Source organism: Hypanus sabinus, chromosome 11 (assembly GCF_030144855.1).
Source record: "Hypanus sabinus isolate sHypSab1 chromosome 11, sHypSab1.hap1, whole genome shotgun sequence".
In the NCBI taxonomy this organism is placed as follows: domain Eukaryota; kingdom Metazoa; phylum Chordata; class Chondrichthyes; order Myliobatiformes; family Dasyatidae; genus Hypanus; species Hypanus sabinus.
Window position 1 is genome coordinate 57,083,508 of NC_082716.1, and position 24,323 is coordinate 57,107,830.

General features: G+C 38.6%; 1 protein-coding gene across 1 annotated transcript in view; it reads right to left on the reverse strand.

Annotated features, from left to right (window-relative positions):
* Positions 1 to 21,452, reverse strand: part of pde4ba (phosphodiesterase 4B, cAMP-specific a) — a 257,430-nt gene extending 235,978 nt beyond the window's left edge. Inside the window, exons 1-2 of the mRNA XM_059984382.1 lie at positions 21,280 to 21,452; positions 5,570 to 5,764 (exon numbers count right to left, since the gene is read on the reverse strand). Of these exons, the coding sequence (XP_059840365.1) occupies positions 5,570 to 5,764; positions 21,280 to 21,389 (305 nt within the window). The 5' untranslated portion in view covers positions 21,390 to 21,452. The remainder of the gene's footprint in view (positions 1 to 5,569; positions 5,765 to 21,279) is intronic.
* Between the last annotated feature and the right edge of the window lie 2,871 nt (positions 21,453 to 24,323).

A 24,323-nucleotide genomic window follows, 5' to 3' on the forward strand; every position in this document is an offset into this window, starting at 1 on the left:
TCACTGTTGATCCAGCTGGATACTGCTTTCAGTTCTTCTTCAATTCTGACATTATGTACATTTCAGGCACAAAGTAGGTCAAAGGAGACATTCAAATTTCATCATGTGGAACTTACTGGAAGCAGTGGAAATAACCGTGGCAGCAAATAAAATTAGAACAGATTTATTACTGGGCATTGGTGACAAATACCGGTTTATTTGAAAATCAAGCTTAAAGGTTGTACAACTGACTTGCACTACTGCTTTCCAGATAACTTGATTGATCAGTGCAATATGGTGTGTGTGTGGTGAACTACATATACCTGTCTGGACATGCCCCCCCCCACCCCCACTGACTGCTTCTGTGGCTCCTCCCACAGACCCCTGTATAAAGGCGATTGGAGGCATTGCTCCTCCCTCAGTCTCCAGGATGTTGTGTGGTGGTCGCTTGCTGCTGACGGTGCTTTCTTCCAGCCAATAAAAGCCTACCTTAACTCACATCTCTGAGAGTTATTGATGGTGCATCAGTGTGAAGCACAGATACCTGAGTTCAGCGATCAATTTACGATGAAGTTAGACAGCAAAATCACTATTAGCCTCAATTCCTTAAGTTGCCTTAAGGGTATGAATGCAATGAGGAGGCATACTGGAGTGAGACAGATAGGCTGGTTGAGTGGTATTACAGCAACAACCTTGAACTCATTGCCAGAAAGACCAAGGAACTGATTAGAAAGGCAAAGCCAGAATAACATACACCAGTTTTCATTGAGGGGTCAGAAGGGGAAAGGGTGAGCAGCTTCAAGTTCCTGGGTGTCAACAAATCAGAGGATCTATCCGGGGCCCAACACTTTGATGCAATTACAAAGAAGGCACATCAGCAACTATATTTCATTATGAGTTTGAGGAAATGTGATATGTCAGTAAAGGCAATCTCAGATTTCTACAGATGTACTGCGGACAGAATTCTGACTGATTGCATCACCACCTCCAATATACAAGAGTAAAAAAGACTACAGAGGGTTTTGGACTCAGTCATCTCCATCATGGGCACAAGCCTCCCACCTTCAAAGTTATCTTCACAAGGCATCATCTCAGGTCAGCAGCATCCATTATTAAGGACCCTCACGATCTGGGACATGCCCTCTTCTCATTACTATCATCAGGGAGGAGGTACAGGTGCCTGAAGATACACACTCAAGATTTTATGATCAGCTTCTTCCCCTCAGCCATCTGATTCCTGAATAATTCATGAACCAATGAATACAAACTCACTATTCCTCTTCTGCGCTTTTTATTTAGAGGCATAGAATAACAGATCCATAGTACAGTACAGCACAGAAACAGGTGCATCGGCCTCTCTAGTCTGTGCCATGCTATCACTCTGCCTAGTCTCAACAACTTGATTCCAGGATATATCCTTCCATATCCCTCCCATTCAAATTTCTCATAAATTTTGAAATTGAACCCACCTCCACAACTTCCATTGGCAGCTCATTTTATATTTACACCACCCTCTGAGTGAAATTCCCCCGCATGTTCCTCAAACAGTTCATCTTTTACCTTAACCCATAACCTCTAGTTCTTATTTCATCCAGCCTCAGTGGAAAAAGCCTGCTTACATTTATCCCATCTATAGCCCTCATAATTTTGTATACCTCTTATCAAATCTCCCCTTATTCTTTTATGCTCTAGTGAATAAAGTCCTAACCTATTCAACCTTTTGCTATATTTCCGGTCCTCAAGTACTGACAACTTATTTAATTACTGTCCTTTAAGCTGCTGGTGTTTAGGGCAGCAATGAAAGTCCTCCACCTCTGTCTGTCCATACAGTCACTTATAGCTATAGAAGGATTCTTCATTGCTGTTTCCATGATCATTTTTTTTTTTTACCAGACAGGCTTGTTAATCTTGGTCTGGACCCTCAAGCTTTAATCTGGCCTCTATCCTTTGTTCCATTTGGCATGGTTGACCCTACCAAGAGGCAAAGCACAAGGTCGTGACTCCAACCAACATAGCTCTCTGGGTCATTGAAATGCCTCCAAACCCTACAAGTTTGTGGTCCTCTTGGAGGAGTCCTGGCAACATCCTTTCTTTCTTTCTTTTTCAATCTTTTTATTGAGTTTCATATAAATATAAAAAAACATAACATAATAATGAATAGGTTATGAATACAATAGACTTAAGATTACATTAATAGGATAATGATATCCTATTAAACATCAACAACAAAAAAGTACATTAATCAATCAAGTCTATATAATTATATATGAAAAAAAACAAAACTAATCATCAAAAGAAAAAGAAAAAAAAATTAGAAATGTGTGAAAGAAAATATATATATGAAACAAACACTAAACTAAAACTAACATGGGCAATAATAACAGTTTATAAGTATATGATAGTGTCAAAGAACTCCGGAACTCCATACCTGAACAAGAATAAACAAAGAGAAGGTCTGGGAAAGGCCAAATTAATTCATATGAAAATGTCGGATGAACTGTCCCCAAGTTACTTCAAATTTAATTGACGAGTCAAAAATAGTGCTCCTAATTTTTTCCAAACTCAGATAAGAAATAGTTTGAAAAAGCCACTGAGACGTGGTAGGAGGGTTTACTTCTTTCCAATTTTGTAATATAGACCTTCTGGCCATTAATGTTACAAAAGCAATCATTCGTCTGATTGAAGGAGAAAACTGATTACCATCCTCATTTGGTATACCAAAGATTGCAGTAATAAAGTTAGGTTGTAAATCGATGTTCCAAATTGAGGAAATGGTAACGAATATGTCCTTCCAATAGTTATGTAATGTAGGACATGACCAAAACATATGGGTCAGTGAAGCCACTTCTGAATGACATCTATCACATTGAGGGTTAATATGAGAATAAAATCGAGCAAGTCCTTGTAAATTTTCTCTGCACTCTTTCAATCTTATTTACACCTTTCCTTTAGGTCGGAGACTGAAACTATACACAATACTCCAAGTCAGGCCTCACCAATGTTGTATACAATTTCCACATAACATCCCATCTCCTGTACTCAGTACTTTGATTTATTAAGGCCAATGTGCCAAAAGTGCTCTTTATGACCATATAAACCTGTGATGCACTTTCAAGGGATTACGGATCTGTATTTCCAGATCCCTCTGTTCTCCTGCACTCCTCCATTCCTGACCGCACACTATGTAAGTCCTACCCTGTTTGGTCTGCCCAAAGTGCAACACCTGCATTTCTCTGCATTAAATTCTATCTGCCATGTTTTTAGTTCATTTTTTTTCCAGCTGGTACAGATCCTGCAGGCTTTGATCATCTTCCTCGCTTTCCACTTCATTCTCAATCTTGGTGTCATCAGCAAATTTATTGGTCCAGTTTACTACATTATCATCCTGATCATTGATATAGATAACAAATAATTTATCATTTTATCATAATTTTCCCCATTTTCCACTGTACTTCTGCCTCAGAAACAGCAAATTTCCTGACATACATCAGTGATAATAAACCTGATTCTGATTCTGAAAGGACAATCCCACCCTGGGTCAGGTTTCATGGATATTAGCAGCTGCTAAATTGTCCAGACAGTTGTTTGTCATAGTAACCAGTTGGGATTTTGAGTTCATGCTGCTCGTAAATAATACGTTGAAATGCTCTTGTGGTACGGATATTCACAGTCTCTTTCATTCATTACTGGAAGACGAGAATCAGAGGTACGACCGCATCTGCAGAAAATGATAGGCTTCACATTCTAGCCCAGTTCTTTATTTGGTAATCAACAGGTGCACTTTTACATAGTTTCTGGGAAAGTGTTCATGAGCAACAGCTTGTGTAAATTTATTCTTAATCCAGCATTGAATATGATTCTTAACTAGCAAAAACTTGTAGTCCAAATATCAAACAATTAATTTGCACTGATATCATTCCAGTTCACCATGTTAAAATGTTTCCACTTGTATTACTGCTAACTGCTAGGCAGAGATTTGCAAATGCCAGCAGATAGAAAAGTAACAGTCTGTTTGCCAGCATTTTCAAATCATTTACCAGTTCCTCAAGTGGTCTCGTCAGTATTAATGAAATATAAATGAAACATTAATTTTATTTTGACTTATGTATTGATAAACTACTCTCAAAGTTTCCTCTTGGAGTCATCACTTTCCTTGTGTAATAGTTTCATCAGAATAAAATAGCACCAGGTTTGACTTTTGAATGTATTGTTTTGCTTATAGTACCATTAAAAATCTGATCATAAAGCCAGATGACAAAGGAAAAGATAAATCAATTAGCTAGAATCCCATATCCATTATATATTTTCTTTGGGTATTGGTCAAACTGGAATAAATGTAATGGTAACAGTTCTGTGATCAGGCATGATAAGTGAATGAATATTGTTTGATATTAATTCTTTAGCTTCACATAAAAATGAATATTCAGGCAAAATACTTAAGTCTTTGAAAGGGTACTTCAGTCTGAGTTGGTAGTTTCAGAACAATATATGAATATAAAAAGAATCATTGAGTAGAGGTATTTTTTTTTTAACTCAGTGAGCTTTCTTAAACACCCTTCTGATTAAAGATTTATAAAACCAGGAACCAAAATTAAAATAACTGCAGTCTGATAGGGCGATGGTGGGGAAGCCAAAGTGTTCTGAATTTGAATGCAGCAATTCAAACACAGAGTGGAACTTAGAAGAACAGATAGGTTAAATATTTTAAGATTCCTGTTCAGGAAGTTAAAAATTCCAGCTGCACAATAAGATATTCTCAAGTGAGACTTCACATCTCTGTAATAGACGGGTGAAGCTCGTTCTGTTTAAAATTACTGTGCACTTTCATACATTACATTTGTTCAAACATTTTCACAATTCATTTGAGAATTGAATTGTAATTCCATGGACTATGCCCTTCAATCAGCTCTTACTGTAAGTTTGTAAGCACCATTTGCTCCAGAAGTAATCAATAAATCAGTGTGTTTGTCTATGTGCCTGGTGCAGCAGGTGGTGATGATGGATTTGTGGACCATGCTGTTAGTTGGGCAATATTGCCAGTATTAAGTAAATCTCAACAACGTGATTTTCAAAAAGTAGTTGTGGGGATAGCTGTGCAGTGTGTCTTCTTTTTCACATGGGGGAGGGGGGTGGTGTGTGGGTGTGTGTGTGTATCTTTTTACTAATTCCCTTGTATTTCTTTCTAACTACTGTGAATGCCTTCAAGAAAATAACCCTCAGGTGACATATACATATTTTGATAATACATTTGAATTTTGAACTTTGGTGAGAAGATTGCTCCTTATTGTCATTAGAACACAAAAATCTTTTCACTTTGAAAGATTATTATTCAGGGAAGATTTCATATCAGTGGTTGCTGTTGTGAGACAAGGTGATTCCTAATGTATATGAGCAATCTTGCCGTTATCAGGTTATGTTACACAGTCAAAGAGAACAAAGCAATTAGAAAACTCATTGGAAAGTTTTGATTAAAGCAGATGACATAAAATTACTGCTTTAGATAATGCTTAAATATTGTTTCCACGGTTGACCTGCAAATATGTTTAAATTTGTTCAGCGTTAACATCCTAAGATTTTACAATTTACTTACATTTCACTTGCAATTGATGAATTCCTGGACATAGACTTTGGTGACAATTCATAGTCACTGTCTGAGCGATACAGAAAGGATTCCCGGCGCTGACTATGGCTTGGAAAATTAGTGTGCAAGACAAGCCCTGATCCAGGACTGGCTTGAGGATCCAATGGACTCCGGCCTGGAGAGGGGCCATTCTCCACATCAAAGCTATTAGAAAATACATACACAAAAATGCTTCATTGGCACATGTTTATTTATAACAGTCTTTAAAATTATCTATCATATTACAATGCTCAAATTTCTTTTATTTTGCTGGAACAAAGCTCACTTAACAGCTTGGTAAATTGCTTGATTCTAAGCATGACACCAGATAAGTGAATGAGATTGACCAAGCAACAGCTCCCTTTTCTGGTTTTGTTTCTAAGTTGGGTGATCCTTGCATTATGCCAGCCTGGGTTCCAGAAATTAGCCCTTAAAGAATTCAATAATTATGACCCAAAATTCAGAAATATAAAATAAGATTCCTCTCATGGAATTGATATGTAAAAGTAAATAAAGCAACAAATTCACTTTTTAACTTATTAGGATGCAGAACAATATACTGGAGAGAGAATTTACAAAATCAAAGACAGTTAATGAAAACTTGAACAAAAGCTGTAAGTAATGAGTATGCAGAAAGAATTACACATGTGAAGGAAACAAATAAAATGAAATCCATTAAGCATTAGATAGTTCCTGAAGCATTGTAATAATGAGGCTAGGGAAGAAATTAAATTCTGTTCTGCTTGAATTCAAGACTAATATGCATATACATTTAGTGAAAAAGAGAAATAAGCACCAAAGCTTAAGACATTCACTCAGTGGATATGACATATTCAGATTACAGAGCCATTGCATGTTTTCTACATTGCAATACACCTCAAGGACAATTCAAAGTGGCACTCTTCATTGTGAATCAGCTACTTGGTACATAAGAAAGTAATAATATCTTTCTCATTTCAATGCTACCCATGCAAATGACTGTGGTTGGGCAGTTATCATTCATCAGTTTTCCAAAGGACTATTTCATCTGAGGCTAGCAAATTAAAGGAGACTTCAGTGAGCAGGTTTCAGTCTGGTGCTGTGATCCCAATTCATGTACGTTGGAATACTCAGGCCACTTATCAACTGCTTTTTCCAGAATTCCTTAGGTCATGACCCTCAACATGTTTCCTTCGCCAAATCCCTTCCACCAACCAGGTTCATAACAACCAATCATTTTACTAGGACCTTTTTCCCCCCAGTTACCATCATGATCCCCAATTCAAATTCTGACTCTAATCAACTGAAAAACATTGACTCACAGACTAAGTCCCAGCCTCACAGCTCCCTTGAATCATGGACACCTTCCTACAATGACGATTGTATACTCTGAACACCCGACACTCTTCAACTCCAGCAGCTCACAGGATGCATCAACCTTCCATGCACACTGCCATTTCCTATTGGTGTTCAAACTATCACAAGTATGTAGGAACAGTAGTAGTTTATCAGGCCCTTCAAGCCTGCCCCACCATATATTCCCATGGAGGGCTCATTCAGAAAGTCAGGAGACACGGGATCCAGGGAAACAGCTGTGTCAGTACAGAACTGGCTAGTCCATAGAAGGCCGAGGGTAATAACAGATGGACACTGCCTTGAGGTCAGTGACCAGATTCCATAGCGTTATCTTCTGGAAACAGTGCCCTTTTTGATCTTTATAAATGACTTTGATGAGGAAATGGGGGATGGGTTATGAATGTTTGCAGATGATATGAAGGTTAATGGAGTTCTGTATTAGGTGGTGGGTTGTCCGAGGTAAATTCTTTACACAGAAAGTGGTGGGTTCTTGGAATACCTTGCCACGGGTGATGGTAGAGACATCAGGGGTATTTAAAAAACTCTTAGATGGACACATAGATAATAGAAAAATGCAGAGCTACAGAGGAGAGAAGGGTTAAAATGATCATAGAGAAATTTAAAAGGTTGAGAGGCCTCTACTGTACTCTAATGTTCTATGCTCCATGTTCTTTAATTATGATAATGGCTGATCTATGTCATCCTCAGCTCCTGTGCTATTTCTCAAACTATCAAATATTTATCCACTTCCACTTTAAATACTTCAAATAATCCAGCTTCCATCACTCACTGGAGCAGTGAGTTCCAGAGATACATCACATTCTGCAAGAAAAACATTCCTTTATATACCAGTTTTAAATTATTATCCCTTTGTCTTGGTTACTGTCCTCTTGAGCACTCTCCCATGAGCAAAAGTGCTAAGGCACTTCAAATTCTTACATGTTTGAACAATGCCACTTCTTATTCTTTTAACTCTTTGGAATACAGGCACAACAATTTAGTCTCTCTTTTTTAGGAAAAATCTCTTATTCAAGGTGTCAGCGTAGTGAATCACCTTTGTACTGTTTCCAATGTTACTATATTGTTTATTATGCAAGGGGAATGGTTACCAGATTGTACCATTCACCCCTTTATTCCTTCTGATACATAGCCAAACCTTAAATCCTACTCCACTACGGCGTTCTGGACTTGGTCCAGCCTTTGGATTTCCATTAAGCAGTCCCATAACCCGAGGAATTGCTGACCTGCCTGATGAACATACTTGCAGAAGCACTCAAGAAACTCCAAGTCACAGGAGCCATAAATTGCAGATGATGCTGTTTGCGATTCAGGTGAAAAACACATTTCCTCATTTACTTTCGGTCAAGAAAAGGAAACTGGAGATACACATCAAGGAAAGCTCACAGTAATAATTGAACAGGGAAGGTTTCAGCTATTATGCTCCTGAACTCTGTTGAGGGGAAGTTTGGACCAAGATGGGATTTGTTCATCTTACTTTAGTTGTTGACAAACTGCACAGAGCAGATTGGCATTAAGTAGATGGAGCACAATTGAATTGTATTCTTTTGCGCAGTTAAAATTTCAGTTCCTGATATGCTCAAAGCCAGAACCCATTTCCTTTGAATAGGTTTATGTATCCTACAGCTAGTCCCACAATTACAGCGCTGGATGGAGAAACTCATTCTCCCTTTGTTCCCAAATGATCATTCCAAGGTATAAATGGAAGACCCTGTCTCTGTAAAAGGCGTCACCAGTCCAGTTTCAGTTACAATTTGCAGCTGTTTGGACACACATAGGGTTTTCCTGTACTTAGCTCAAGAATCAGCAGTGTGCCTGACTGGTGTACAGCAGAATACAAGTACTGGATCAATCTCGACTCAGCTGAATTGAAATTTTACCCTTTATCATTTTGTTTAAGCAATTTCATTTCAAGTTCCCAAAATATCTTTCAGAAAGGATATGGGGTAGAAACACAATGGCAAGTGAAACCGGTGGTGCAAAATGGATTGCACCAGTTCTTTGAGAAACTACTCTGAAGAAAAGTTCATGAAACAGACTTCCAGGGAAGATTGCCAAGGGGAAAAAATATCACATGGTTGTGGAGTTATAATACCACAGCATGCAGAGAAACCCAGAGTTCCAGGCAAAAACAAAAATCTCTTCGGTCACGAAGTCAATTATAGTCAATGTTCTGTACTGCTGAAGAGTGAAGAATTACAAAACATTTTCATAACATTGCAAGAGAATAAATACCCCACCTGATCATTTGAACTGCTGGAGATTAAGCATGGATGAATTTCAGCAACAGTGCAAGTATCTATGGCATCATGCTTTAATCTCCACAATCAAAACTACTTACTATTCCAGGAATGCAAGGATCTGCAGGCTCTCTCCTTATTTCTCCAACCTTTGAGCATTGTACCTAGGCTCAGCGGCAGGAGAAAAAGTCCAGTATCATCAAGATTGATGCTTTCCAATCAGCATCCCAGGCTATTTCCCTTCATTTCTGACCTCACATGATAAAAAACATCTGCAGTTGATGTCATCCTAGACTGTTTGCACATTCTACTAGTGACTGCATTGGTTTCTCCCGTGTGCTTTAGCTTCCTCCCACATGTGAAAAAATTTGCTGGGTAACAAGCTATTTAAATATTGTAATTTGCTAACAAGAGAAAATCTGCAGATGCTGGAAATTCAATCAACACAAACAACATGCTGGAGGAACTCAGTAGGCCAGTATGGAAACGAGTAAACAGTCAAGATTTCAGGCTGAAACCCTCATCAGGACTGCAGAATAAAAGATGAGAAGTTTAAGTAAGAAGACAGGGAGAAGCAAGGAAGACGTACAAGGCAGTAGGTGATAGGTGAAACTGAGCGAGGCAGAGGAGTGAAGGAAAGAGCTGAGAAGTTGATTGGTGAAAGCGATAAAGGGCTAGCGAAGGGGTAATCTGATAGGACAGGACAGATGCCATGGAAGAAAGGGAAGGGGGAGGAGCACCAGAGGGAGGTGATGAGCAGGTAAGGAGATACAGTGAGAGAGTGGAATGGGAATAGAAAATAGAGAAGGGGTGGGGGCAATTACTGGAAGTTTGAGAGATTGATGTTCGTGCCATCAGGTTGGAGGCCACCCTGACAGAATATAATGTGTTGTTCCTCCAACCTGAATGTGGCTTCATCATGGCAGTAGAGGAGGGCAAGGACTGACATGTCAGAATGGGAAAAGGAAGTGGAATTAAAATGGGCGGCCTCCAGGAGATCCTACTTTTTCTGGTAGATGTTCGGCGAAGCAATCTCCTAATTTGTGTCCGGTCTTACCAATATACAGGACACCATACCAAGAGCACTGGATACAGTAGATAACCCCAACATGCTTGCAGGTGAAGTGTCTCCTCACCTGGAAGGACTGTTTGGGGCCCTGAGTGGTAGTGAGGGAGGAGGTTAAGGGGCAGATGTAGCACTTGTTATGCTTGCAAGAGGAAGTGCCAGGAGGGAGATTGGTGTGGAGAGATGAATGGACAGGGGAGTCATGTGGGAGCGATCCCTGTGGAAAACGGAAAGTGGAGGGCGAGGGGTTCAAGGATAGATGTGCTTGGTGGTGGGATCCTGCTGGAGATGGAGGAAGTTACAGAGACTTATGTGCTGGGTGTGAAGGCTGGTTGGGTGGTAGGTGAGGACAAGAGCAATCCTATCCCTGGTGGGGTGGAGGGAGGATGGGGTGAGGGCAGATGTGTGTGAAATGGAAGAGATGAGGGTGAGGGCAGCACTGATGATAGAGGGAGTAAAGTCCCTTTCTTTGAAGAATGAGGACATCTCGTTAGTTCTGGAATGAAAAGCCTCATCCTGAGAGCAGATGTGGTAGAGACAGAAGAATTGAGAGATGGAGATGGCATTTTTACAGGATACAGGGTAGGAAGAGGTATAGTCCAGATAGCTGTGAGATTCAGTGGGTTTATAAAAGGTAGATAAGCTGTCTCCAGAGATAGAGACAGAGATCGAGAAAGGGGAAGGGTAAGTGGACTAGGTAAATTTGAGGGCAGTGTTGAAGTTGGAGTCAAAGTTGATTAAGTCAACGAGGTCAGCATGGGTGTAGGAAGCAGCCCCAGTGCAGTCGTCGATGTAGTTGGGGAGTGATATTAGTGTCTGCTTGGAACGTAGACTGTTCCAACAGGCATAGCTGGGACCCATGTGAGTGCCCATGGCTACACTTTTTGTTTGAAGTAAGTGGAAGGAGCCAAAGAAAAAACACTATTGAGAGTGAAAAATATGCCCCTAGCGTAGGTGGGTAGCAGGTGAATTATGTCGAGCAAGTACACAGGGATGGAAGAGGGAAAAACGGTATGAGTGTAAATGATTGCATCGTGCTCTGTTTGGTTGTGCTTGCTGAAAGGCCTGTTGCTGTTCTGTATGCCTAGATCACATCTTTCTGCTGTGTGCTACTGTGATTCTGCACCTAACATCTGTCATGCAGATGTTGCAACTTTATTTTATGAGTTTAGGCAAATGTAAGGATCTGACTTTACATTTCAATTAAGGTTTATGTCATCTAGTGACCAGGAAAATTGGTCAATTTATTCACCTACATACCAAAGTTTATTAAGGGCAAACATAGTATTCTGGTCACTATTCCAACTAATGTAATTAAGGTTAAAGCATAGAAGTTATGATCTGCAGTTTCAACTCACAATTTTAAGAAAATGAACCACCTTCAATTGTAACCTTTTATTTTGACATGCTGTGCATCATTTTTGCAAAAATGATATTAAGTTTCTGAATAAAATGTGAATAATATTTTCTTAGAAAGAGAAACCCTTTCGTGCAAAGTCAAAATGAAAAGCATGGGGCATTAGTAATTAGGTGAAGATTCTTTCAATTGCTTCCAAGCGCAATTGCTTCAAATACACAACTGGACGTACAATGCTGAAACTGTTTATATATTGCACACCAAGACAGTAGTAATGCATGGCCAAAGTGATAGACATTTTTCATAATATATCAAGGATACCTCCAAAGTCAATTCATTTCCAAACACAGAAAAGATGCAAATGGAAAAAGTTCAGGAAGCCACATTGGTTAGCATGGATGATTTGGGCCAAAGTGTCTTTTTCTATGCTGTAAAATTTTACTGCTCAACTGAAGCCTGGAAAATGACGTAAAGTGAATAATTCATGTGAGGAAAAGAACTGACAATCATTTTATAGTTAACTTCATATTAGGTATATAAATGAACGATAGAAATGTAAAGTTGGAATTGCCAAGAATATGACTGAGAAGTTTTGCCCAAATAAACAGGAGGATAATTTTCAGAGCAATAATCCTTCTGCAGAACTGAAGAACAAGTCAATTTGAGAGAAGGGTCATACATATAAAAGATTACCTTCTGGTAGATTTTCAGATTTCCAGCATTTGCTTTGCGACTGCATAAGTTTCTTAGCTCAACATTAAATTTGTAGTCTGCTGCTCGATCTCCTCTCTCTCCAAAGATAGAAGTGTTAAAGTGAATGAGAGCTAAGTCCATAACCTTAATATGATTTAGATCTATCATGGAATACTACTTAAAATTTATTAACTAAAACAAGGCTTTGTCAACAGTAATTTCTGGCTTATCTTTGGAAGATGGAAGATTATAATCTTTGGTCTATCTCCACTGTAATAAGCAAAAGGATTATAGTCACCAGCTTCTCTGAAGATTACCGTCTCTATCACAAATCTAATTTTTCCCAATCTACTGTACCTACATGTTGAATTCCCCATTCAAAAGGTTAAACTTGTACTGACTCCCTGAATTTAACTCGGTCCTTAGTCCTACTACTGGATCTAGTCCAATGGTCATCACACAAAAGGTTAAACTTGCAATGAATCCCTAAATTTATCTCAAGAGATAAATTAAGAAGGCCAAAGTGAACTCTACTGATTCTTGAAAGTGTTTATGTATCTTCTGAACTGATTTCTGGCTACTTAAAAGACAAACTTGAAATTACAGTTTCTGGAAACATTAAATTTAACATTCAACTTTCTAAATGTCATCATATTAAAAGTTCAATACATGTGCCTGATTCATACAATATGTGTACTACTTCAGAGTAAAAGAAACAGCCAATTTTCATACAGCTTTTCTCAGAATTAATATTACATATGCGATAACCACATTCACAGGAATAACAGTCAATCATAAAACCCTTCAGCTATGTTTATATAGTTCAAGCATTACACAACGGGGAGTTGAAAACCAAGAAGCTGCATTCATCCACATGAAGTTAACAATACACTCTCTCTGTTACTGCAACACTTGGATTTTTCTTTTTACTATCTCAGTCTAATTACATATGGCATGATCTGCTTGGATGGCACATAAAACAAAAGCCTTTCACTCAATTAACAACAACAAATTAACCAAACTACTGATTTTGGAAAGTAGAAGCCTTTCAGCATTCTACATCTGGCACTGATCAGTCAGATGCAGAATAATGATCCCACATATGATCCCACATATTCCAAAGAAACATATTTTCTATTGCTCTTAATTGTTTACCAACTTTAGTGGAAATTATGAAAATTTACTATATATATGCAATTTTTTTCGGACAAGTTGTACCAGCTTTAGCGGAAATTATGAAAATTTACTATATATATGCAATTTTTTTCAGACAAGTTTATAGCCAATGGTGTACAGACAGGAAAAACAATGTAATATTTTTGCATGGCAAAATCCCCGAAAATCTGAAAAGATAACCAACCATGCTTTTTCTATGTATGGAGGCTGAATTGCACATGTTGGCTAGGGCAAGAGGACGTTCACTTGCTCCACATTGTAAAACGCCATATGGTCCAGTGCATTATTTGTCAGGACTGACCATCTCATTTCCAAGTTACCACTTCTGTGATGAGCATGATACAGGTATTTAAGTATAAGTTAGGTCTTAACACCTGTCTTGGGATTTGCACTGGGTATCTACCCAGAACCAAATTAAAGCAGTGCCTATTCTTCTGCTTGATATAAGATAGTAGATAGAGGATAATTTAGTCAAACAATGACAGTGCACTGACTTTTTTTACAGATTTAAAGATAGGAAAGCAGAGCCTGTTTCAGAATTTAATCATATAATCAAAATTGGCAATAGAGTACAATAGTGAGGCAATGCTGTATTGTAGGAAGTGTTGCAGTTTGTATGATATGCCACACTGATGTTCTACACATTTCAGTTGCTTAATAAATAGGCTTCACCGATGTTTGTATTTCACCGGAACTGGGCTGAATGATGGATCCATTAATTCAATAAATCAATTAACATAATCTTTCAACATCTTGAGTATTAGTGAAAATTGCTGGGCCTCTGGACCTCAAGCAATTAAATACAACAACAAACTGTATCTTACAAAATCCAAGTCAATAAATACTATTGGCTCGACGGTTGCACCTGTTTGGCTTTTTTTTGGTACTTACTGATTCAAAGCCCAGTTAATCTACAGGAAAGAGTCAGGTAAGAAACCTTCTTGTATTGCTCAAACAGAAATTTCTGATACCAGTTGAAAAAATGCAACCATTGAATGGTAAGCAGAACAAGAGCTACACCTGTCCTTACACTTCCTTCCTCGCCAACATACCTTCCAGGTGAGGCGACATTTCACCAGTGAGTCGGCTGGTGTGGTATACTGCATCTGGTGCTCCCGATGCAGCCTTTTATATATTGGTGAGACCCAACACAGACTTGGAGACCATTTCGCTGAACACCTACGCTCTGTCCACATTTTAATTCCACGTCCCATTCCCATTCTGATATGTCTATCCATGGCCTCCTCTACTTTCAAAGTGAAGCCACACTCAGGTTAGAGGAACAACACCTTATATACCGGCTGGATAGCCTCCAACCTGATGGCATGAACATTGACTTCTCTAACTTCCATTAATGCCCCTCTTCCCCTTCTTTCTCCATCCCTGATTTATGTATTTCCCCCCCCCCTTTTTTTCTATCTCTGCCCATCACTCTTTGCCTGTTCTCCATCTCTCTCTGGTGCTCCCCTCCCCTTTTCTTTCTTGCTAGGCCTCCTGTCCCATGATCCTTTCTCTTCTCCAGCTCTGTATCCCTTTTGTCAATCATTTTTCCAGCTCTTAGCTTCACCCCACCCCCTCCTATCATTTCGGATTTCCCCCTCCTCCTCCTACTTTCAAATCCCTTACTATCTTTTCTTTCAGTTAGTCCTGATGAAGGGTCTTGGCCTGAAACATCGACAGTGCTTCTCCCTCTAGATGATGCCTGGCCTGCTGTGTTCCACCAGCATTTTGTGTGTGTTGTTTGAATGATTGTCTTTCTGTTTCTGCATTGACTGTGATCTCTGAACTGTTATGGACCTACATTCCTTACAGGTATTTATATGTTCATAATTACAATGATCAGAAGGATATGTTTTCTAATTGCATGTCCTTATTTTTGCGTCATCTGATACACAAGGAATTTTCAGATTTATGGTTACCAATGATTTACAACAACTGTACTAAAGAAACAGTTCTTTATTAGATGATATTCCCAGACTTTTACCAATTTTTAGGGATCAAAGTCCATGATTCTCTTTATTTTACCATGAAAACACTAAACCAGTAACATTATATTTTCTTTCATCGAGGCACTTTATTTTCATTTCTTTAAAAACTCAGCATATATGCCAAGAGGAACAAAGTCCGAAGTGAAAGGACCTTAGATTTCAGCAGCATTTGGACTTAGTCTAAGTGTTTGGCATAATATCAAAGTTGGCAGCCTGGAAAAGCAGTTCTTTAATTTTGCAGTTATATTTTATCATGTTTGAATGTGACACAAATGAAATCTAGAAACACTGGGAAGGTGGTCTTTGGTTGAAAATAGGAGGAAGAGTTTAATTAAACAAGTAATTCCGGAAAGATTTCTGCAAAGTGATAGTCAGATTACATGTTTCATCGGCACTTAAGAATGGTAGAGGTCTGACCATGGCACTTTTAATTATTATCTTTCTCAACCTTACTGATGATTAGACAGAATGTAATAATTATCCTTCTCTGCTGGCCCACTCATATTTGTTTTCACTCTTGTCCATCAGTTATAAGCACATCATCTTCAGAGTTTCTTAAAGGAGGAAAGAGAAATAGAGTTTTTTTTGTCCATGGGGCAAGGCAGATGATGGTAATGCTTTGATGTGAAGCAATATATGATATTGCATATAAATGCATCTGATCCAAATCCCACCAACTTACAGTGAGGAAACCATCAAGAAGTAATGTTATATGGTAATGCCTATGCCTAGTTTCCTGAACATTGATAACTTCTGCTGAGATCATGAACAAACTTGGGGGTTAATTAGGCCTGACATAATAATTTGACAGTGCAGAGACAAGCAAGAAATGAATGGAACAAGGAAAGATATGGAAAGTAAACATGAGAAAATGCTGGAGGAACTCAGCAGGTCAGGCAGCATCAATGGAGAGTAATAAAGAGTCAACGTTTCAGTTCAAGAACTTTCATCAGGTACCAGATTATGAAGGGTTTCAGATTGAAAGTGGGGTCTTTATTCCTCTCCATAGATGCTACTTGACTTGATGAGTACCTCCAGCATTTTGTGTGCTTTACTCTGGATTTACAGCACCTGCAGAATCTCTTGTCTTTTTGAGAGATATGCACAGGTAGATTACTGAGGCAGAAAACCAAGATAAATATAAGGTTTGTACGAATAGATATCAAAACTAGCATTTCAGAGGATTTACTATGAATACAATTTCTGGTGGTTTTAATGAAAGTCAAAATGTAATTTATATTGCAACAAATTTTAAAATTCAAAATTGAAATTTATTCTTTCTTTACAGGATGATATTGAACCCAAGAATTCAGAATTGCAGATCAGTCTAGGAAACACCAGCAAATTGCTATCAGTGAGCTTACACATTGAAATCCTAAACGTGCCCCACTTTAAAAAGGTAAAGATAATAGTTGTACATGAAATAGCTGTCATAACATTATAAAATCTGGCCCATTCTTTCTACAATTTCTTGCTATTATAAGTGAGTTTATTGTGTATATCTATTAGTAAGCCCATCTACATCCTGATTTTCCTATTATATATATAGCTAGAGATTTTTTGCTTCTTCTATATTCTTTGATATTTTATTTTGTAATTTATCTTTGCATTTTTAATGTACTATTGGACATTTCATTCCACATTTGTACTTTAGCTTCTACCTTTATTCTTATAAAATTCTTTATTTTTTATAATTGTTGAATGTCGATCTTTGTTACAAGTCACACTAACACACCACAGCAAAGTTCTAATACATGTCGATGCATTTGGTGAATAAAGTTAATCCTTGATTCTTCATACTTCAATGAACAGTACATAAATTACCGTTGATCTTGCAGCACAGTTATAAAGTGGCAGGTGAGTCATAGTTGAAAAGGAATCACAGTTGGGACTTTAACATCCGTAATAAAAGGATAGACAGGTGGGAAGCAGGGATGGGATGGGTTTGTTGGTAAAAAATGAAATCAAATCCTCAGAAAGAAGTGACATAGGATCAGAAGATGTAGAATTCCTTGTGCATAGAAACTGCAGGGTTAACTGAAGGGAATTATATGCAGGCCCCCGAACAATAGCTAGGATGTGGGGTAGAAATTACAGTGGGACAGATAAAAGGCACGTAAAAAGAGCAATGTTACAATGGTCATGGTCATAGGAGTTTCAATATGGAAGTACATTGGGAAAATCAGATTAGTGCTCAATCCCAGAATTAAGAGAATGCCTGCAATTAGGGATAATCAGCATAGCTCTGCAAGGTGCAGGCCATGCCTCATGAGCCTAATTGAATTCTTTGAGGACGTGACAAAGCACAATGATGAAGGTAGAGCAGTAGTTGTGGTGTATATGGATTTCAGTAAGGTGTTTGACAAGGTTCCCTATGGGAAACTCATTCGTAAATTCAGGAGGCATGGGATCTAGGGAAACTTGGCTCTGTCAATACAGAATTGACTTGCACATGGAAGGTGGTAATAGATGGAAAGTATTCAACGTGCAGGTCAGTGACCAGTGGTGTTCTGCAGAGATCTGTTCTGGGACCTCTGCTCTGTGATTTTTATAAACGACTTGCTCAAAGAAGTGGAAGGATATGTTAGTAAGTTTGCGGATGACACAAAGGTTGGTGGAGTTATGGATAGTGTGGAGGGTTGTTAAAGGTTGCGATGGGACATTGACAAGATGCAGAAGTCGGCTGAGAAGTGGCAGATTTAGTTTAACTCAGAAAAGTGTGGTGATTAATTTTGAATGGTTGCATTTGAAGGCACAATACACATTTAATAGCAGGATTCTTGAAAGTGTGGAGGAAAAAAGGGATCTTAGGGACAATATCCATAGATCCTTCAATGCTACCATGTAAGTTGATAGCATTGCTGAGAATGTGTAGGGTGTGTTAGCATTCACTGATGTGAGGATTGAGTTGAAGAGCCACAAAATAATGCTGCAGCTACTGCATCATTAGAACACACTTGGAATTTCTTGGGATATTTAAGAAATTCTTAAGATAGGCACATGGATAAGAAAAATGGAGGGCTATGTAGGAGAAAAGGGTTAGATAGAACTTAGAGTAAGTTAAAAGGTTGGCACAACATTGTGGGCTGAAGGACTTGTCCTGCTCTCTGATGCTCTAATGAGATAGCTTTTGGAGCAGTTCATGTTGTACAGGGTGCTATGGTCCCAATGTAGATCGATGGGGGTAGACAGTTTAAATAGTTTGGCACAGACTAGATGGACTGAAGTGCCTATTTCTGTGCTGTACTTTTCTATCACTATGTTTGAGTGAATTAGGAAAGAGGCAATTCTGGATTGGGTGTTGTGTAATGAACCACATTTGATTAGGGAGCTTAAGCTAAAAGAGCTCTTGGTGGGCAGCGATCATAATATGATAGAATTTACCCTGCAGTTTTAGAAGGAGAAGCTAAAATCAGATGAATCAGTATTACAGTGGAGTAAAGAAAACTGCAGGGGCATGAGCGAGAACTAGATTGGAAATGGACACTAATAGCAGAGATGACAGTAGAGCAGCAAGGCAGGAGTTCCTGGGAGTAATTCGGAAGATTGAAGATCAGTTCATCCCAAAGAAGATGAAGCATTTTAAAGGGAGGATGAAGCAACCATGACTGACAAGTCAGAGACAGCATAAAAGCAAAAGAGAGGGTATAAAATACAGCAAAAATTAGAGTGAAGTTAGAGGATTTGGAAGCTTTTAAAAACCAACTAATGGACAAATAAAAAAGCAATTAAGACAGAAAACATGAACTATGAATGTATGCTAGCCAATAATATAAAAGAGGATACAAAACGGTTTATAATGAGTAAAGGATAGGCAAGAATGAACAATAGACCGCTTAAAAAAAAAACATTGGAGAGGTAGTAATGGTCAAAGAACGAAAGGCATAGACAATTTCCCAAAGGGGGAGCAAATTCAGAAATCCAATGTACAAGGGAATTTGGGAGTCTTAATGGAGGATTCTCTAAATGTTAACTTGCAGGTTGAATTGGTAGAAAGGAAGGGCATGCAATGTTAGCATTCATTTCAGGAAGACTGGAATATAAAACCAAGGATGTGATGCTGAGACTTTAAAAGGCAATGATCTGATCACATTTGGAGTACTTGGAGCAGTTTTGGACCACTTGTTGATGAAAACACATGCTGGCATTGGAGACGGTCCAGAGGAGGTTTACAAGAATGATTCTGGGAATTAAACTGTTAATGTATGATGAGTTTTTGACGGCTCTGGGCCTCTAGTTGTCAGAGTTTAGAAGAATGGATCTTTTTGAAACCTGCTGCATATTGAAATGCCTATATAAAGTGGACATGGAGAGGATGTTTCCAATATGGTACAGTCTAAGACCAGAAGGCACAATCAAAGAATAGAAGGCTGTCCATTTAGAACAGAGAGGAGGAGGAATTTCTTTAGTTGAGTGTGGAGAATCTATGGAATTCATTTCCATGGGTGGCTGGGAAGGCCAAGTCATTGGGTGGAGTTTAAAGTCATTAAAGTGGAGTTTAATAGCTTTTTCATTAGTATGGATGTCAAAGGTTACACAAAGAAGGTAGGAAAACGTTGTTGTGAAGGAAAACAAATCAGCCATGATTGAATAGTGGAGAAGACATGATAGGCCCTGTGGTGTAATTCTGTTCCTATATGTAATTGTCTTACGTTGAAATGACCCACTATTGTCATTCAACGGTGAAAAAAAAGCTTTAGTTACAATTGTCACAGATCAATAAAACTTTTAAAGAAGTGATTTAAATGCATGAAAAGCTATGGAAATAATACCATTTTTAGTCATTAAATGTAGAATATAACAGTAAAGGTTTAAACACATCTAAGATACATCATTTTAACCACCGCTATCTTCTAAGTTTTGAAGTTATTGTCATACTGAAAAAGTACCTTTAATTGTAAACATACTTGTAAATGCCAAGTAGGATGAGGTTGAGGGAGGGCAACAGAAAAGCGACTAATGCATCAAAATTTGCATATGAACAATGGTTAAATATTCATGGGAAAGCACAAAAATAAACGTAACAATGTTTTAATTTTATGAGCCAATTGGTAGAAATAACAACTTTCAAATTGCATTAAGCTGTCTGATATTAATGAATGCAACACCTACACAGCTTCTCACCAGATAACTCTGAGGTCCTGTCCCCACACAGTGTTTCCAACACAAACAGTTCATATCTGAAACGTGGCAGTGGCAGAAGGTATTTCAGACCCAAGAAAGTGTACTCAGGTGAGACTTTCATTTCACTATTTGTTATGATATACTAAAAACAGCAAAATTATCCAAAGCCTGACAGTTCAGATAAATAAAGCCAAGCAAATGTTTGCCCCACAACAGCCAGAACATCCATACTACAGGTCTCCTAAGTGTTTGTTTGTATATACCAGATGCATTTTAAGTAAGGTAATCGTAAACCAGGGAGAACCTGTACAAATTTATCCTCACCACAAATGCAGTGAAAGTGCTCACATATAGATTGTCTTCATTACAATTTTATTCACATACTTTGTTAATATTTCACATGTCACAAGTTTAACTCAATTTTTTTCCTCACGCACTTGATGCAAATAGTTATATTTCAGACCCAAGAAAGTGTACTCAGGTGAAACTTTCATTTCACTATTTGTTATGATATAATAAAAACAGCAAAATTATCCAAAGCCTGACAGTTCAGATAAATAGAGCAAAGCAAATGTTTGCAGTGTAGTTATACAAAAACATATTCATGAAATGTTGGAACAGTTTTCTGAATTTAATAGCTATTCAAAACATGAAACACTCCTGTACAGAAAGGAATTACAAACCCGAGTTTAGCAGACAGACGAGCTCGTTTAATATCTTCCTCACTGAAGGAGAAATGTACTTTATTGGGATGTTTTACAGGAAAGTCCCATAAAGAAGAACGAAGAATCATCGTAGTAGTGGCAGCTCTCTGACATTTCAGATCTGTGTAATCCGAATATACCGTAATACATGCACACTAAAACTTTAGACTCCTGTTCCTGTGAGCTGTAATCTGCACATACAGAATCCTGAAGTGGATTTTCTATTTTACTTGGAATGGACTGACAGTGTACAGTAAAACAAAAATTGCTGCAGCTGTTTCCCAACCAGTGAAATTAATATCACTGGAGTCAGAATAAGGACAACATGTGGATTCTTCTATGATGTCAGGATCACTTACGATGCAAACATTCCAAATGTTCTTCTAAGTGAAAGCCAGGAATGAAGAACTTGTCAGGGATTGTGAAGAAGTTAACAGAGAGAACTTCAAGGAATTCCTGAACCATGACACTATGAGAGTGATCTTGACTCCATTCTACAATGTACAATCTCACCCAAACTTCCCACCATCCCCAGAACCACAAGCGGTATAAAGCCCAAAGACCAAACCAACTTCATTGCTGCTGGTATATGTATTCAAGCTCCTAAATATGGATGCAAGTTATCAGCCTAATTTTACCCATATGGAAAGAGAAGGCTGAATCTGTATGAGTTGAGAAATGGGTTAAAAAAGTAAAGATAGCATGCTGACAGATTGTCAGGAAGGGCAGGTAGGTGATGGGCCTTAGTTGCAACCAACAGGCTGAGTATGAAAACATCAGGGATGTAGGATCAGAAAGGATAGCAAATACGGTACTCAAAATGCGCATCGTATACGAATTAAGGTGGATGATTTTGTTGCAATATTACAGATTGCCAGGTATGGTGTTGTGGCCATCACTGAATCGTGGCTGAAGGATAGTTGTAGTTGGGAGCTGAATGACCAAGGCTACACATTAAATCGGAGGGATAGGAAGGTAGGCAGAGGGAGTGGTGTGGCTCCACTGGTAAAAAATGGCAACAAATCAGTAGAAAGATGTGACATAGGATCAGAAGATGTTTAAACCTTGTGGATTGAGTTAAGAAAATGCAATTGTAAAAAGACATTGATGGCAGTTACATACAGGCCTCGCACAACAGTGGCTGGGAGGTGGAGCACGGGTTACAGCTGGAAATAGGAAAGGTAAGTCAAAAGGGCAACGTTATGGTAGTCATGGGAGATTTTAACATGCAAGTCAATCAGAAAATCAGGTTGGTAATGAATCTCAAGAGAGTGAGTTTGTTGAATGCCTAAGAGATAGCTTTTTAGAGCAGTTTTGTCTTTGCGCATACTAGGGAATCAGCTATACTAGATTAGGTTTTATGTAATGAACTAGAGGTGATAAGGAAGCTTAAGGTGAAAGAACACTTAGGAACCAGTGATCAAAGCTACAGTAAAAGCAAAAGAGAGGGCATACAATAAAGCAAAAATTAGTAGGAAGATAGAGGATTGAAAGTTTTTAAAAACCTACAGAAAAAAATTATTAGAAGGGAAAAGATGAAATTGTAAAAAATTTTTCAAAAAATGAGAGTGGATATAGGACCACTAGAAAATGAGGCAGGAGAAATAATAATGGGGGACAAGGAAATGGCTGATGAACTAAATGAGTATTTTGTGTTAGTCTCACTGTGGAAGACACCAGCAGTATGCCTGATGTTGTAGTGTGTGAAGGAAGAGAAGTGGGTGCAGTTATTATTACAAGAGAGAAGATGCTCAAAAAGCTGAAAGACCTAAAGGTACATAACTCACCTAGACCAGATAAACTGCTGCATAGGATTCTGAAAGAGGAAGTGTTAGACTTTGTGTTAGAAATGATCTTTCAAAAATCAGAAAAATTGCATATGTTACTCTTCCCTTTAAGAATGATGGAAGGCAGCAGTAAGGAAATTATAGACCTGCTAGCCTGACCTCAGTGGTTGGGAAGATGTTGGAATCAATTTTTAAGGATGAGGTGATGGGGCACTTGGTGACAAAGGACAAGATAGGACAAAGTCAGCATGGTTTCTTTCAGGGAAAATCCTGCCTGACAAAGCTGTTGAAATTCTTTGAGGAGATTACAAGTAGGATAGATAAAGGGGATGCAGTGGATGTTGTATATTTGGACTTTCAGAAGGCCTATGACTAGGTGCCACACATGAGGCTGCTTACCAAGTTAAGTGCCCAAGTTATCACAGGAAAGTTACTAACATGGTTAGAGCATTAGTTGATTGGTAGGAGGCAGCAAGAGGGAATAAAAGGATCTTCTTCTGGTTGGCTGCCAATGACTAGTGGTGTTCCATAGTGGTCGGTGTTGGGACCACTTCTTTTTATGCTGTATATAAATGATTTAGATAATGGAATAGATGGCATTGTTGCCAAGTTTACAGATGATACAAAGATTGGTTGAGGGGCAGGTAATGTTGAGGAAACAGGTAGGATACAGAAGGACTTAGACAGATTAGGAGAATGGGCAAGAAAGTGCCGAGTGAAGTACAAAGTTGGAAAATGCATGGTCATGCACTTTGGTAGAAGAAATAAATGTGCAGCCTGTTTTCTAAATGGGGAGAAAATCCAGGAATCTGAGATGCAGAGGGACTTGGGAGTCCTTGTGCAGAACACCCTTAAGTTTAATTTGCAGGTAGAGTTGGTGGTGAGGAAGGCAAATGCCATGTTAGCATTCATTTCAAGAGGTCTAGAATACAACAGCAAAGATGTGATGCTGAGGCTGGATAAGGCGCTGATGAGGCCTCACCTTGAGTACTGTGAACCGTTTTGGGCTCCTTATCTAAGAAAAGATGTGCCGGCATTGGAGAGGTCCAGAGGAGGTTCACAAGGATGATTCCAGGAATGAAAGGGTTATCATATGAGAAACGTTTGATGGCTCTGGGTCTGTACTCACTGGAATACAGAAGGATGAGGGGGAATCTCATTAAAACCTATTGAATGTTGAAAGGCCTAGACAGAGTAGATGTGGAAAGGATGTTTCCCATGGTGGAAGAGTCTAGG